This window comes from Camelus bactrianus, chromosome 23, assembly GCF_048773025.1.
Source record: "Camelus bactrianus isolate YW-2024 breed Bactrian camel chromosome 23, ASM4877302v1, whole genome shotgun sequence".
Classification (NCBI taxonomy): Eukaryota; Metazoa; Chordata; class Mammalia; order Artiodactyla; family Camelidae; genus Camelus; species Camelus bactrianus.
Genome location: NC_133561.1, coordinates 31,453,659 through 31,472,097, shown reverse-complemented (window position 1 = coordinate 31,472,097; position 18,439 = coordinate 31,453,659). Strand labels below are relative to the sequence as shown.

General features: G+C 36.7%; 1 protein-coding gene across 2 annotated transcripts in view; it reads right to left on the bottom strand.

The window, feature by feature from the left end:
* RBBP5 (RB binding protein 5, histone lysine methyltransferase complex subunit) overlaps positions 1-17,784 on the bottom strand; it is a 33,888-nt gene extending 16,104 nt beyond the window's left edge. For both annotated transcript variants that reach the window (XM_010969302.3, XM_010969311.3), the window contains exons 1-3: positions 17,621-17,784; positions 8,158-8,183; positions 7,121-7,293 (exon numbers count right to left, since the gene is read on the bottom strand). In XM_010969302.3, the coding sequence (XP_010967604.1) occupies positions 7,121-7,293; positions 8,158-8,183; positions 17,621-17,639 (218 nt within the window). In that variant the 5' untranslated portion in view covers positions 17,640-17,784. The remainder of the gene's footprint in view (positions 1-7,120; positions 7,294-8,157; positions 8,184-17,620) is intronic.
* Positions 17,785-18,439: the final 655 nt, after the last annotated feature.

Below are 18,439 nucleotides of genomic sequence, written 5' to 3'. Positions count from 1 at the left end.
AAGTAGCTCAGTGAAAAAAAAAAGACACTCAAACATTTTGGAAGAATCTAAAATTAGCTGGCCCTTAAGTGTTGATGTAACAAAAAAACAGATTTTCTTCGTCTGGTGGGGGAAGGGAGGAGTATCTGAGCTTTTTAAAGTTGTCTTAGCAGTAGCACCATCATAAATCTAAACAAAACAGTAAAGTATCTGCTATTTAAAATTATTAAGAAAGGAATTAATTCCTCCTACTAAGTATAGTTAAATATCCTGGACATTATATAGAAAACAAACGTAAAAAGGTACAGAGAAAACAGACTGGCTCAGGTCTGCAGGACGTGAGAAACGACACGACAAGCTCCCTGGATCTTCTTTGGCCTCATATATCCTGGACCGGGTGGTGGAGAAGCTTAACGACCCAGTAGCGTCAAAGGGCACACAACACACAAAAAGGCTCAAGGAGTGCCTGCTTTCTTTAGGCAAGGGACCAGGAAAGGGGAGTCCACAGAGACAGAAAACTTTCATTACACAAGAATCAACGTTATTCCAGCAAATATCACAGAAGCAACTGCAACGCTCACCTCCATCCCAGTCACCAAGGCCTAAATGGAGAATCTAGACTTCCACTCTTGCCCTTCTCCTCTAACTACAGTGGTGTCAGAGAAGGCTCAGTGGGGAAGCAGACATTCATACCCACCGGGCAGTAATGAGGATCCCCCAAGGCAGTGTTGTGGTGCAGGCCACATGGGGAGCAGGAATAATGCGTTCCTATCCTTCCCAGCTAGGATGGTATCAGCCAAGGAGGCCTAGTGGGGCACCTGAACTTCTTACCCCACCCAGCATCATGAACCCAAGTGAGAAACCTGGACTTCCGGCCCACTGGCAGTAAGATTACAGTACACTCCGTCTCAGCTCACCCCACACAGCACCAGTCAGAGTAGGCTTGCTAAAACAGAAGATTTAAATAAGCTCTACAGTCTCACAACACAACATCCAAAATGCCCAGGTTTCAACTGAAAACCACTATCAACCCAAGAACAAAGAAAATCTCAACTAGAATGAGAAAAGACAACCATATGACACTAACACAGAGATGGCGCAGGTGTCAGAATCCTCCGACAAGGATTTTAATGCAGCCATAATTAAAATGCTTCAACAAGCAATTTACAAACATGCTCGAAACACGAAAAAGTCTAAGCAAAGAAATAGAAAATGTAGAAAAAAGAACCAAATAGGAACTTCAGAACTGAAAAATACAGTAACTCAAATAAAAAACTCAAAAGATGGGTTCAGCAGCCAATGAGGAAAGAATCCATAAACTGGAAGACAGAATAATAAAAATTACCCAATCTGAACAAGAGAAAGAAAACAGAATACAAAAATGAACAGAGGCTCAGGGACCTGAGGGACTTTAACAAAAGATCTAATATCCACGGCATCAGAGTCCTGGAAGGAGAGAAGAAAGAATGAGGTTTAAGAGTATTTGAAGAAGTAAGATTGAAATTTCCCCAAATTTGGCAAAAGATATAAAACACACAGATTTAAGAAGCTGAGCAAACTCAAATAGGATGAGCTCAAAGAAATCCACTCTGAGATACAGAGACAAACTTTGAAAACTAAAGACTAAGAAAAAAATCTTGAAAGCAGCCAGAGAAATGACATCCTACCTAAGGGAACAATTCACATGAGAGCAGATTTCTCATCAAAAAACTTAAAGGCCAAAAGGAAGTGGCATGTTTTTCAAGTGCTGAAAAAAAAGAACTGTCAACCCAAATTCTACGTCCAGAGAGAATAACCTTCAAGAACAAAGAGGTAAATCAAAAGACATCTGTCACCAGCAGACCTACCCTAAAAGAATGGCTCAGGAAGTTCTATAAACAGAAAGGAAACAATGAAAGAAGGAATCTTAGAACATCAGGAAGAAAGAATAATGAAAAGAGTAAAACAGTTTTAAATATATTTTTTTCTTATTGAGTTTTTATGTTTGAAACAAAAATTATAACACTGTCTTATGTAGGTATCAATGTATGCAGAGGAAATGTTTAAGACACTTATATTACAAACAAGGGAGGATAGAAGGACGGAAAGGGAAGATTTCTACACTTCACTTTAACGAGTAAAATGTCAACACCAGAAGACTAACAAGTTTTGTATACAATGTAGTATCTAGCAACCATTAAAAAGCTATACAAAGAAATATACTCAAAAATACTGTAGATAAATCAAAATGGAACTCTAAAAATAGTTCAAGTACCCCACAAGAAGGCAAAAAAGAAAACAGAGAAATGAAAAACAGAAGGGACAAACAGAAAAAGAAACCCAGAATCAGTCTTTATCCAAATTTTGCAATGAAGAGGAGTTGCTACTGAAGAATTTATAACAGGCAACACAGGTCCATGGCTAAGGACAAAGATTCAAGTCAGATTTATGTACACATTACAACTTTCAGGCTGTGTAATCTCAGGCAAGTCATAGAACCTTTCTGAGCTTTAATTTCCTCATTTGTAACATGGAAATAAATAAGAGTATCTACCTGAAACTGTTGAGAGAATTAAAATTAATATATATAAAACTCTTAGTTCAATATAGTAAGTGCTCAGAAACCATTAACAATTATTTATATCAGAGACAAGAAAAGTATATTCCCAGACTGGGAACTGAAGGCAGGAGTAAACTAAGGAAGTGAATGTGGAGAGACTAAGCTCAAGTCTGAACGCAGAGGACTCAGATGCCCCTCTCCCAGCAGCTCTAGAACACTCCCAGGCATGCTTACCCCTCAGAGAGGCGGTAAGAGGATCCTTCTAGAAAATGTGAACCTAAAAAAAGAAGACGCCCACAGATGCTGTAACTTGAGGGTTGATAACAAAAAAGCCAAGGGTCCACTCAATTTCAGTGGATGACAGGAGGGTAAGATGAGCTAAAACTTATATACACTCTAATAAGAAGTCCATGGATAAGTTCTTGAAATTAACAAACTAAGAAAAAGTAATATACATATGTACTTTAGAAATATGAAGACAAATAGCAAGAGAAACAAACCAAAAAAATGGAAGTACACTGGGAATGGGACAATATCGGAATACTGGGAGTGGGAACAAACAAGGGACAGCTTTTGCTACTGTTCTTGTAAGCATTTCAGCACAATCTGACTATAGAACAGAATGTTAGCTGTGATTCAATTTTTCCTTTAAATCCTTCTGCATTATAACTTTTTCACAGCAGGCTTGTGTATCCTTTCTAATAGAGGAAAATCTAATTTTAGAAATTAAATTATAATCAGAGGTGAAACCAAGAGGGGTTTTCCCATTAAAAATAACAATATATTCTTCAATTCCAAATTCCGTAAGTTTGAGAGTTAGATATTCTTACTTTCTCACATCTGACAATACTCCTTCATTCCAAAAGATAGCTGGATATTTACTAAGTCTAGTATCTTAGAGTCTTAAAGATCACTTTGTTCTACCTATGGCTCGCATCCAGTGCTTCGGTATCTTCTGTAGCATCCCTAAGAAGAGGACAGCAAGCCCACGGAGGGCCAGTCCCACTGGTTAAGTTCTTACATGGGCACCTCATCCCATCCATGGGCAACTCTGCTTGGGAGCTTGTCTCTACTCTAAGCTAGCATTTGTTTCCTACAAATTCTGTTCACTACCTACCAGTCCTCCTTCTCCTTAGGTCAACTTTTCTGTCTTGCTCATTAAAGACAGCTATTATGCCTACCCAAAACTTCTCTAGGTGAAACTTTCTTAGTCCCTAATATGTTCAAATATTTCACAACAATTAAAATAATATGTAAAGTTATATTCTAAACCAGGCTGAATAAAAGAAAAATGCAAAATGCACGTAACTACTCATCATAAGTCTGATATGTAAGTATACTTATACAAACCAAAAAATTAGGAACAGTTCAATTATGGTGCATATATACTAAGCAACACTATATATATCATATGTACACACATACACACATATCAACACAGAAAAACATCCACTATATATTAAGTGGAAAAGCAAGGTACAGAACAAAATATACAGTATGTCTCCATTTTTTAAAAAAAATATACATGAATATATGCATGTATATTTTTATATATGCAGAGAAAGAGATACAGATATATTTTATAAATAAAAGATATATTCCACACTCTAATACAAGTTACCCCAAGGAGTAGACAGAAGGCTTTCATTTTTCCTCTATATACTCATAAATTGTTTGAATTCTTTTAAAGATTTTAATAATTAAGTTTTGTGATAAAAAATTTTTTAAATGTTAGCAGAAGATGGGGAAAATCTCTCATTGTTCAAACCTTTTAACCTAGTAATAACATACTTCTTGGAAGTCTACGCTAATGAAAAAACGTAGATCAAACACCTACTGGGCATCTTCTGTAAGATATCCCCATTCGTCCAAGTATCTGAATGCCTACTAGGTATCAGGTGTAATGCTAGAAGCTGGCAACACAGCAGCACATGGCAGACAAGGTTCATGTATCACAGCACTTACCATCTTCCAGGGAAGATGCTCAGAAAACAAATACCTGCAACAAAATATAACAGGAGACACACAGCCATGATCTCAAACTCACTAAATCCTCCTCAGATCTGACATTAACATCTTCATCCAAGCCAGAAACCTGAGGATCATTTTATCTTCTCTACTTCACTTACACTCCTTATCTAATTAATGCCTAAGATCTCTTATTTCTACCACTTGTCATATCTGTGCCATTCAGCTCCACTACTGCTGCCACCACCCTCATCATCGATAGCCTAGACCACCGTAGTTTTCCTTATCTTCATTAACTGTCCCCTTCGATCTCTTTTCCACATGCTGTTCTAGAGACCTTTCTAAAAGAAAAAGCTCATCATGTCACTTTCCTTCCTAAAATCTTTTAACAGCTTCGCAGTACCTACAGGATAAAATTAAAATTCACAGTACTACGTAACATCCTCCATGAGGACCTCAGCTTACCTTGACTGCTGCCATCGCACACCTCCCACATCAAGATCCAGCTAATCTGAACCTCGTGCTGTTCCCCACCTTCCCATGCTTATTTCAAGGGGACGTGCCTCTGCCTGTGCGGCGCCTTCTGCTTGGAATACAACTGGCAAACACCTACTCATCTTACAAGTCTGAGGCTAGAAATTCTCTCACCTTTGAAGACTTTCCTGACCGCTATTCTCTTCTAATACAATTGATCATTTCCTCCTCTGCACCTTCACCTCCACTAAATCTCAAATATAGTTCTTGTAGGACAGATAAAGCTTTAGTACATATACCAGTATGAATAGGCACCTCCCTCTAGTGATCAAGAATGTCTCCTTACTTGTTCTTGTGTCCCCAGTGCCTAGAACACTACCTGGTACATAACTCATGATCAACGTTTGCTGAAGGAATGATTATATGAGAGAAAAACTTCATGTAAAAAGACACTGACTAAACATTATGAGCAGAGAAACAAAAAAATGGTTAAGTAAATTATGGTTTATCTATCAGAAGATATATGGCTATACAATTTTTTTTTAAAGGCTACACAAGCAGGAAAATGTATTGGAGAGGAAAAAAGCAAAATATAAAACATAGCATAATTACAAACTATGCTTTTTAAAAATGACATATAGTAACAAGTCGAAATATTTACAGTAGCAATATCTGGAAGGTAAGACTAAAGTCTTCTATCTTTTTTCTACGTTGCTGTACTTTTTATAATTTTCTAAATGATTATTATTTTGTAATAAAAATAGATGTATATTTTTAGTGATAGGAGTTCCAAAATTATATTGTGATGATGGTAGCACTCCTCTGTGAATATATAAGAACAGTGAAACATTTGAACTGGGTGGATTTTGTAGTATAAGAATTTTATATATATATAAGATATATATATATATCTTAACAAAGCTGTATGAAAATGTATGTATCTATTTGAATCTTTATTGCAAGAACACAACAATGAAAAAGAAATAAAATGCAAAGGACCTGGAAGGAACCTAAGAAATTATCCAGGGCAGTTCTCTCATTCTGCATATTAGAGAAAAATTTTGGCCAAAGCTGCCAGTTTATTACTGGCCAAACCTAGACTGAGATTCAGGCCTCGTCTCAATCCAGTGCTTTATAATACCACTGCTGCTTGTATTTAGACAAAAGGAAGTATGTTAGCTTAATAAATCCAGGTCTGATTAGGTGCTTTTTATGGCCCCAAGTTCATTTATTTGGCCCCAAGTTCATTTAAAAGAAGTAAAGGCTGCCTCAAAATAAAATAAGAATGAAATCAATGGGAATTTATATAACATCAGATTGCTGCTCAATATATTTGATGGAAAACCTTAGTAACTACAGTTCAGCAAAGGAACAGGTATGTGTGTGATCACTAAAATTGCTGGAATTCAAGAACCTGGACAAGGCTGGACCTGCTGACTTTTAAGTTGCCCTCCTAACCAAGATTTTTTTTTCCTTGAATATTATTTAATTCCTTAAATCAATTGTGTTATTAGGGAGAAGCCCAGGGTCCAGAAGTGCTGCTTCAAAGACTGTATCACAATAAATTCCTTCTTACTTCCACATCATGATGTCTTGGACTCAGATACAAAAAAAACAAAAACAAAAAACAAGAACAAAACAAACCATATGGTTCTGGCTGTCAGTTTGGGGTGTTTAATCTTCTTTCCCCCCATTATATAGGGAGTCTACTTCCCTCGGATTGACCAAGGCCATTTCATGAATAAGCAAGGCTCATCACAGCACATTTTTAGTTCCCCTGCCTGGCCATGTTCATGACCTCACATAATCATAATATTTTAATGGACTAGAAAGATTTCTTCATATTCTAACCAAGGTTTTTTTATTCTAAATAAAAGGTCAGTATCACAAATACACTACAGCTGTAATTTATAAATGTCTCATTTCTGCATGGAAATATTTTCCAACAGAGCCTGATACAGATCCATACTACACTGAATTTCTCCCCACAAAGGTGTTCAAGGACAGCATGGGTTCAAGGTCTCTGTATGAGAAATTATGTTACTAATATTTAAAACTCTAAGTATTAAAATATATCTAATGAGATTGGCAATTATACAGTCACCATTTATCCCCCCAATTTAATTCATACTTAACATATTAACTTTTAAAATTCCTTACCATAAAGAGCAGACTGGGTGGATGTGCGCACTAATTATTTTAGCAATGCCTCTTGTCAAGAAATCCCAGATGACAATTCGGCCATCATTACAGCCAACTGCAAGCAGTGTGCCCCACCTGTTAAAGGTGCAAGTCAGGGCCATGCTGATACAATCCAAAGTTCCATCAGCTTCCTAAAGATTAAAATGAACACAAGAATAATATCCATGTATCCAAATTATTTCTTAAAGGTTCTCTAACATCTATGATATTTCTCTTGAATTTCAATTATGATGTATACCAAAATAGTCTCTATGTGTGTTTGTGTGTTCTTATACCTATTAAACTAACCAAACTGAAGAAATATTTATAAAAGCTAACAGAATTTTTGCAACAGATGTGATCAATCCCTTAAGTTATTAAGATAACTTCATACAAACACTTCTGAGGGCAATTTAGGCAAAATAAAACAAGATTCATTAAAAGAGTCATCCTATTGACCAAGCAATCATAGTTCTTGAAATTTATTCCAAGAAAAATAATCTAAAACAAAAGCTCTATATAAGACTAGGAAAATCAAATAAATTATTTTGTATTAATATCAAGCCATTTAAAATACTCCTGACTACACTAAAACACATTCCAAGTATTACAAAACATTTTTACATTTAAAAAAGTAAAGCACACTTATAGCATACATGTTGATTACTGCTATGTAAAAACATTGATCAAAACTGTAAAAGCACATGAAAAAAATCTATGCATAAGTGATGGTACTGTGAAAAATGCTTCAATCAAAGGGTTCTTTTAATTTAAAGGGAAATGAACTGTAAAATTTACATTATAGTGAGATTTCCTGCTAATATTGCCTATCTACTTCCCCCTGCCCCGCTCAAAATTAAACATTTGGTTCCTTATTATAACAGTAAACGATCACCACATGTAATGCTTTTATTGTCAAAAAAAAAAAAAAAAAAGATGAAAATGTAGTTGCCATTCAAACATAAAAGCCAGCAAATTACTACATTCCTAAAATCACAACAATACTATACTCTTACCTCTGGATAATTCTGCCCAAAGGACTCTGCAACAAAGCAAAGAAAGAGAGTTGATGGAACATATGCAACATACCAGGAAACCTACAGCTCAAGAATGGTGTACAGCGGGGATTTGCAAAGTGCGGACAGGGTACTGACACCCTTCCAGGGGCTCCATGAGGTCACCCCTATTTCCGTTATCATACTAAGATGGTATTTGCCTTTTATTCTCATTATCTCCAGCAGTTTCACTCCTGAGTGAAGAAAATGAAAACTCCATTTGAGGAAAATGAAAACACTAACTCAAAAAGACACATGCACCCAATGTTCACAGCAGCATTATTTACAACAGCCAAGCTATGGAAGCAACCTAAAGGTCCATCAACAGACGACTGGACAAAGATGTAGGGTGTGTGGTGTATGTACGTATTTGTGTACATGTGTGTGCATGTGTATATATGAATGGATATTTATATACATAAAATGAAATATTTCTCAACCATAAAAGAGAATGAAAATTTGCCATTTGCAACATGGTTGGACCATGTTATGTTTAGTGAAGTAAGTCAGACAGAGAAAAGACAAATACTATATGTCACCACTTACATGTGGGATCTAAAAAATAAAACAAATGAAAGAATGTAACAAAACAGAAACAAGCTCACAGACACAGAAAACTAACTAGTGGTTTACCAGTGGAGAGAGGGGAGGGGAAAGGGGCAAAACAGGGGTAGGGGTTAAGAGGTACAAACTACTATGTATAAAATAAGCTACAAAGATACACAGCACAGGGAGCATAGCCAGTACTTTATCATAACTTTAAATTGAGTGTAATCTATAAAAATACTGAATTACTATATTGTACACCTGAAACTAACATAATATTGTAAATCAACTATGCTTCAATTAAGAAAGACATCTACTGCTTTAAAAATAAGTCTGAAAACCAGTTTTATTACATTTTGTCCTTTATAAAAATTCATAGAAATTTAGAGTGAACACATTAAAACTGTCAAAAGAAACACAAGCCCTTAAGTTAAAAAAACTAAAAGAAAGATGAAAACAAAGATAAATAATTGTCCAACTGGGACAATTATCTTGATTTATCTAATGTGCACCAGACTTCAGTGTCTGATTACATTCAAATATTAAGGACAAGAATGAAATGAAAAGCTGAAACCAAGATACGTTTTTTGAAAGAAACTTTTTAAAGTTACCAAAGTAATACATGTAATACAGTAATACAGAAATGTATATTTAACAAATGATAGTTTTCTCCCTGCAACCCACTCATCAAGGTAATAAATCCCATGTATTTCTATATGCTTATACAAACATTTAAATATTTAAGGTCTGTTTTCTAAATAAAATACTACAATATTATGTGACTTGCTTCTTTAACAATACATCCTATACATCTTCCCAAATCAATAATATAGATCTATATTCACATGGCTGAGAAACAAACAAAAGAGTATTCATTTAAAAATTAAAAACAAAACAAACAAAAAAAAACACAACCGAAAAATACAAAGTACTCTGGAAGGAGCAGAGTGTGACCTGCTGTGCTGGAAGAAGGGAAAGCCACACCTAAGATTCTGAGAGAATCTAGAATCCTGGGACCATTTTAATGTATGATCAGTCTTCAACTAGGATTACCCCTGATTTTGTATTTTTGTTTTATGTTTTGGGTGGTTTTTTCCTTTTTTTTTGAGGGTCATCCTAATTAACAGGATTACAATTAGGAGTTTAAATGAACACAAAAGAAAGTGACATCAGAAAGACTAAACTCGTTTGGGGCACTTTAGTTGAAAAGCCTGAGCAAGAATGCTGTCAAGCAGGGTTATGGGAGCACAAGGCCACTTCCTCGGAGAATGCTCAATATTTCCAAAACGGACTACAGAAGAAAAACCCTTGACGGGGTCAATGCATAAAGAACACATTGAAATGTTCAAGGTCTACCATTGGGGGGATGGGGGTGGGAAGAATAAATTGTGAGTTCAAGATTTGCAGATACTAATTAATACATATAAAATAGATAAACAATGAGTTCATACTGTATAGCACAGGGAAGTATACTCAATATCTTGTAGTAACTTATGGTAAAAAAGAGTAAGAAAATGAATATACGTATGTTCATATATGACTGAAGCATTATGCTGTACACCAGAAATTGACACAACACTGTACACTGACTCTACTTCAATAAAAATGTATATATAGAAAAAAAAGTAAATGACATTTTTTAATATTCTTCAAAAAAAAATCAACCATTAAAATAAAATAATAGAAAGACAGCAGGTTCATATGGTTTTATAAGCAATTTCTCCTAAACCTCAAGGCACAGATAATTACCACTTATTCAAGCTATTTCTGAGAAGAAAAAAATACACATTAGTGTTTTATAAAGCCAACATACCTGATACCAAAACCTGACACAGACGGTACAAAATAGAAAAGTCTCTTTCACTTAAAAGCAGAAATGGTATAGGGTATTTCGACTTTAGATTCTGTAGAATTGAAAAGTTATTTCTAGCAACGTAAACAATTATAACTAAATTCTAAACAAAAAATCTGGAGTTTACTATTCTACCATATAAAAGGCATTATGGTATAGCAGTAAAAAAAAAAAAAAAAGGAACAGGACGACTTCAAACTTGTTCCAAAGGAACAAACACCTCCGTAACAATGCACTCTAACGTACATCCTCAGTCAAGAACGTTTAAGAGCCATACAATCCTACGAGTAGATGCTAAAAAAAAATTTGCTAAAACTCAATAGCCATTTCTAATAAAAGGAATAGAATACTAGAATAAATGATAAAAACTATTAACCAAAAATACAAACAATTCAGGGCAGAGGGTATAGCTCTATGGTAGAGTACATGCTTGGTGTGCATGAGGTCCTGGGTTCAATCCCCAAAGCCTTCGTTAAGGGAAAGAAAAACATAGTATCATTCCAAAAGGTAAAATATTAAAACCATTTCAGTTAATATCAGCAACTAGAAAGGGATACATCAGCATTCTCAGTTAATATTCTCTTGGAGATTGCAGCCAATGGAATAAGAAAACAAAGTAACTGGTTTCAACATTGAATATAGAAGATAAAACTATTTTTCTTTTGCTGATGTCATTGAACACCTAGAAAACACAAAAAATTCTAATTTAAAAAGCCAAGGGGGAGAGGGTATAGCTCAAGTGGTAGAGCGCATGCTTAGCATGTATGAGGTCCTGGGTTCAATCCCCAGTACCTCCTTTACAAATAAATAAATAAACCTAATTATCTCCCCACCAAAAAAAAAAAAAAAAAAAGAAAAAGAAATAAATTTTATGCAATTACAGATGAATTAAAAACAAATGTAAAAAAAATTCTAAATGTACTGTAAGGCAGCTGATATATGATAAAGATGACATTTCAATTTAGTGGGAAATTTATTTAATATACAGAGATGGACAACTGACTATCCATCTGAAAGGAAAAAAGTTCCAATTCCTCTCTCACATCACGTATAAAAATAAATTTCAGGTAAATTAATGATTTTTAAAAATGAAAATCTCAGAAGAAAATCTAGGCGGCCACACGTATAACCTAGGGTGGGGAAGACCTTAACCAAGTTAGGAAAACCAAAAGAAAAGAGAAGTATATTTTATTATATAAAAACTGGAACATTTCGCACAGCAAAAGTTCCCATAAACAGTCAAAAGGTTTAGAAAAAAATCTGCAATGCAGATGATGGATAAGGGTTGCTAGCTATACTATAAAGCAAGTTTATACATTGATAAGGAAAAACAATCAAAAAGAAAAGACAAAGAATATGAGTAGACAAGTCACAGAACAAAATCAGATGGCCTCTAAACAAAGGAAAACACCGAACTCGGTTGGAGTCAGAAATTGTAGATCAAGTTAAAAATGAGGTGCCACCTCCATCCATCAGACAGCAACAGTCTGAGAACACCTGCTGGGGGGGAATGTGGGTAAAGGGGTATTTTCACACATTGCCTATAAAAAATGGCAATTGCTGTAGCCTTTTGGAAAAGGAATCTGACACCACCTATTAAAAGCAAAAATATACATAGTCCTCATCTCAATAAGCCTACAACTGGAAATCTAATGTCCACAGATGTAAACACAATGGAACATAAGTACAAGGATATTTAAAGTATTGTTCTTGGTGGCAAAAAAGAAAAAAAAAGAAAGAAACCCCCCCTAAACTGGAAACAAGACAAATGCCCATTATTAGTGGAATGGATGAATAAATTATGATGCAAATACTGATAAATTATACTAATTCTCTAAGAGAAATTTTTATTGGTGTTATTTAAGTGAAAAAAAAAGCAAAACAACATGTATATAATATAATCTCATTTTTTGTTAACATGTGTATATACACACAAATATAGGCATAGAGAAAAATATGGCAGGAGATTATGGGATTATCAACAAAGAATGGAGGAAGCAAGGAAAAAAGTACTTTTTAAAAAAGCATTTATAGTTAAAATTAGATATCATGAGTGTCTGTCTACATGAATGCATTAAAAATTGTTAGATCTATTATGTCCTAATGTGTAGCAGTAGTATCTCATAGCATTGAGAAGAAAGCCAGTTGCAAAAAATGTTCATAAAAAAGTTCTATTTCTGTAAAAAGCAAAAACAAAGCCTCAACAAATTTAATTATATTCATATAAGCAAGAAAAAGGTTTAAAAGGATAAACCCCAGTTACCACTTGGAGAAGGGGGAAAAGATATTTTTTTCTGTATATATTTTTATATTGTTTCCACTGTTGTGATAAATATATACTATATTTGTTAATTTGAAAAGCATGAAATTAAAGAACTTAAATGAGTTTTCTAGACTTAAATTTATGCTAGTTTATCATTTCTTTTAAGTGCTCAAATCTGCATTTATCATCAACAGCTACTGCTTATCAAATGCTTGTGTGTCAGACTCTGTACTAAGGTCTCATTCAGTCCTCTCTGCTCATGATTAAGTGAGTGCTAGCATACTCCATTTCACAAAGAAAGTCAGGATCAAAGGTTAAGTCACTTCCCAAACTGACACAGTTAAAAACTGGAAAAACTGGGACTTGACCAAGAAATGATACTCTTAACTATAACTACACTAAAAAAAGACTATAATCTTGCCCAAATTTGACCTCAAGGTTCCTAGTTTATGATTTGCAAAACACACCTGCCCCTTATTAAACAGTCAAAATTTTGCCCACCTCCTTTCTTTTAGCATGTCTTCTTTTCTCTTCCCAAATCTTGAAGATCACCAACATCACTTCACTTGCAAGCTACTTCAGGGCCAAGGAATATAATTCAACCAACAAAAAGGTGAGCTAAGTGACCTACCTAAAATCTCTACCCATGGATCTTGGCAACAACCAATGATCACTTTATTTATTCAAAAGAAACCATCCTTTTTCTAAGAGAAGAGAAAAGAAAAATAAGAAGTTAAGCATTCCACTTTCCCTATGCCCACAAAAGATAGATACTGGTTGAGTGTTGAATGAATAATTTTGGTGTTACATCCAGCCCAAGCAGGAAACTTCTTTGCTCTTCACACTCTATCTAACGTTAAAAAAAAAAGCTTCCTTGTTGCCTTATTTTTACCAACTTGGCCTTCAATCACTTTAGTTTTCCTGACACCATTCTTAAAAGCTTGAGCGACCCTCATATGTTCACCTTCAGCAACGTGCCCTCCTTTTGTACATGCCTTTTCAGACTCTTAGTTTAGACTGCTTTCGGTAAATTCATACCAGTTCCTTTGGGGGCCTCCTCCTTTTTTTTTTTTCCAGTTAGGATCCTTTCTCCAAACTGCCTTTTAGCTTTCCTAGGCCTTTCAAGCCTTTTTTCTCCCAGTCTCATGACATGAAATAATATCTTTTCTTTAAATTGCTGAACATCCACCTCCTTAAAGACTTGGTTACCATGAGCTCTAAAATTTCATGGTCCTTTGCTCCCAGTGGAAGTATTTTCTACTTGTCAACCAATTCCTCCCTGATGTAACAGTTAAGTTCAAAGTAGCAGTTTCCATTCTGCTTCCTCAGTGTAACAGGTGATAACACAGTGAGCGGCATTTCTTTTTCGAGAAATGCAACTTGCAGGTGGCTAATTAACTGATCTCACCCCACCCCAATCTGACACCATCACTACTGTAATCACTACATTTCCTTGGCTCCAGTCTTGCTTCCCTCATCAATCCTTAACAAAGCTGCTACAGCCAACTTTCTAAGCCTCCAATCTCATCATGTCACTTACCTGCTTGAAAATCTCCCTTGCTAAACAATGTGCTCAACGCTAAGCATAATTTTAAAAAGCAATTTTAGTCTGGCCCCAATCAGTATTTTCCATTTTATCTTTGACTAACTCCCCATTAGCACCTGGTATAGAACCTTGCATAATCCACCTTAAGCACCAGCTGTTAACTACTGACCACTTCCTGAACATACATCACACGTTCATACCTGCGAACGTCTGCCCCTAGTGTTCTCTGCGCTGGTAATTACCTCCATTTGTCCCTCTGGAAAAACCCTACTCCATCTTTTCTGTCTGGGTTAAATGGCAATTCCTCTATAAAGTCATCCCCCAATTCACCGCTCACCCCAACACTGCAGAATTAACTGCTCTTGCAGCTGGACTCCCACAATGCACTCATTTATTGTGGCTCCATATTATACAGCTGCTTATGCCCCTCTCCTCCTAGTTCTATGTATTTATCCAGGGCAAAAGCTGTATCTTATCCCAGTGTTTCTCAAACAGTAGGACCCACTCCATGGCAAACGGCTAAATCATTCAGTGAACCACAAGTTTGTTAACAGATCAGAAGATACCAGAGGACACTGAGTATAAAGATAAAGTATCAGTTTGAATAATTTAGTTATATATGTGTATGTATATATAATGGGTTGTGATAGAAAACATATTTCTTACTATGAGTTGTAGTAAAAATAAGTTTGAAAAATTCTTATTTAACTTTGTCTCTCCAGTGCATACTGCCTGATACACAGCAAAGGCTCAGAAAGTGGGTAAAGAAGTTATAAAGCATCTTGAGCTCCATATTAAGAACATTTTCATTCCTTTCCTTTATCCATATTCAGATATGCTTCAGTGTGTTCCCACAATCACATCGCTTTTTGTTCCTTTCTCCTTTTTAATCTGCAATAATTAGCTTTCTTGCTTTAAGACTCAGAGTCATTCCCATAGGGATTTGTTATCTTTTGGACTCAACCAGCCTTCTTTTAAATTATCTAACCTTCCAATGCTAAATATTTCTTCCTAACTTTTACCCTCATGAATCTTCTGTATCATTCAAGAAAAATCTTTCCCAGGACTCTGCTATCTCTTTCAAGGTACTAGCCTGTCTATCACCTTTCCTCTATCTTCAAGTTTTTTAAAATAACTTTAAAAAATTGCCTCCATTGTCTCCCACATCTTCCTAAAATCATTGTAATTTGGCTACTGTTCAAGTTAAGCAGCTGCAAGTTGCCTAAGAACTAAACAGAGAAGCCCTTTCTCAGCTCGTGGCCTCAACTGCTCTACACCTGCTTCTATGGAAGATACCATACCAACCTGTATTGTTTTCTATCTCCACATTGATAAATATATGAAAAGCACTTGGAGATATGCCTAGCTCATAGTAAGTACCGTATAACTGTTAGTTGATATATTATCATTTTTCCTCCTCTTATCTCCTAAATATAGATGATTGGCCAAGATTCTGTCCTCAGCAGATTTCTTTTCTTGCCCTCCCACTTTCTCCTTTAGTCTTATCATCTACTAACAAGGTTTCGATCAGCCCACCTGTAGGAGAATGACAAATCTCTCTCACAAATCCAAACTTATCTTCTGAACTCCAGATCCATATTCAACATACCCAATGTAACTATCTTTCCAAAAATCCTTAAATGTTTATGAATAGCACCACTATTGGTTCCCACGATTTTTCACTTCACTCTCTTCCTCAACACCACCACCACCTGCAATTTTCGAACTGCGTCAACTCTAACTTCTCCGTGTCTTTTCTTTCCATTTTCCAGCTCACACCTTCTAGCACTCATCTACTCTGGTCCTCCAAACTGGTTTCACAACTCTAAGACTCAACAACACACTGTTATCAGATAAACATTTTTTTAAAAAAGACTCTGACAGAGTTACTTATCAGGTCAAAACCCTTCAATGAGTCTGTCTTACTTTCCTTAAAAAGCACAACTTTTCAGCTGGGCATTCAAGAGCTTCCACAAAATGGATGACACCAAACCCATCTCTTGGCCTTCTCTTTATTCCCAGTACCCACAATCTGGTAAAGCAGGAAAATATCTTTAGGAGTCCTCTCACTGATGTCTTAACTCAAACATATTCCTAATAAGCACTCCTCCCAATGTCTTCACACTTGAGTCTGTCAATAATTTATCAATCTTCAATACCCACTCAAAACTCCAAATCCTCCACAGGTTTTGTTTGCTTTTTTCGATTACCTTTTTTTCCCCTGCCCCAAAGATATTCACTCCCTCTTCTAAATGTCCTTAGCACTTAGTAAAGACTCTTAAAGGCCGGCCTATGTTCTGCAATATATTATGGCTATTTACACAATCACCTTATTCTCCATGCTTAACCAAAAGCTCCTTCAAGGTAAAGGCCATTCCTTAAATAGCTTTGTAGTCCTTTGGACAACCAGTACATCTTACGAATTTTATTTTTTTAAGAGAAACATAACCATGGAAGCTCACAAGTAGCTTAGGAGTTCTTGAAAAACTTCAGACATCCCTAAGCTACAACGCTAAGCATCACCTAATGAAAACCCAGAAGGACCTAAACTTTATAAACAACTTGGGTAAAGAGTGAGGAGGAAATGAGTCAAAGAGAGGGTGACAAAAGCCAACTGCTTTGTAATTCACCCCCTCAGTGTTTTACACAGCATCCCTGGTAGTTAGACCTTAAACAGAAAGACAAGATAACTCGACTCCTGTGCCAATTATACCATTTACTTGCTTAGCGCCTTCAAGTCAGTCGCTCTGAGCCTTTTTTCATTTATTCAATGAAGGATGTCTACTAAAAGATAATGTTCCCCTCCTCAGGCACCCCGTGTTTCTACAAAAAGATTTAACCTGTCCAGGAACCCCAAACTCTGACAAGTGCTCAAAGCTTTACCTCAAGCCTCATTTCCCCAGATTCCTTCTCCAATAACTCTGGTCCTACCTGCTTCGGGCTACTCCAGCACCTGTGATCCTGGTCATCGAAACTAAGTCACAGACTAACTATCCCTATCGCTTCACACCTTTACTGCAAAGTGGCCTCGGGAAAGGCAATGCATTCCGCTCCGGCAGAAGCTAGGCTTTCTCCTGCTGCTGCTGCTCCACATCTAGGCGCCCAAAGATCCATCGCAGAACTGTGTCCCTATGTTGCAGCCCGAGTCCCCTCGGCCCGGGTTCCCTCCTTTCCAGGATCAAAGGGTTCTCTAAGACGCAGTCATAGTCCTCCTCACCCAGCAACTCGAGGTTCATCCCTGAGGACTCTGGACGCCTGGTCTCAGCTCCAGCAACAACACGTTCTCCCCCGCCGCTTCCGAAGCCTGCGTCTTAAGTTGGGGGCGCCGCAAATAGCCTGGCGCAAGCTCCGGAGACTTTCTGGTTTAGAAGACCCCGCGGCTTCCGCTTTCTTCCCCCCGCCTTCCTTGTTCGTTTCAAGTTGGCTGTCCACAGATATGCCTAACCAAAAAGAAGAACAAACTCCCTCGAAACCATTTTACTATTATATTTTTTAAGGGATAAAAATGCTATCGTCACTCAGTTCTTTAAAAAGCACAAGAATTTTGAGGCTAATTCCTCTCCGATCATGTAAGCGAGCTAGAGAGTTTAGGCATCTAGTTAGACTACTAGTCCCTCCCGTGTAGTGTGTTGAGCAGCGCTGTCCCGGCGGGCTGCCTCAGATGCCGCAGGAAAGGTTCCGGCTGAGTCCCGCTGAAGCAGCCGAGCGGGAAGGGTTGGCCCCAGAGCTCGGGTGTGGAGCACAGTTGTCGCCAAGGCGGTACTCACCCTGTATTTAGGCTAGTTACCGAGTATCCGTCTCAGTCTCGTGAAGCTTACTTCATATTTGTAAAGGTATGCCATCGATCCCACAAAAATGTACGATAGCGTTTATCTAAGGATTTACTGTTTGCTCAGCGTTGACCAGGACACTGAAGACGAATTGGTATGAGAGGTGGCTGAGTTCCCTGGAGCTCAATCAGACAGAACTGTGATGAGATACCAAAGCAACTGGAGAAGGCCAATTCTATATAAACAGATTTTAACTTTGGATGCTG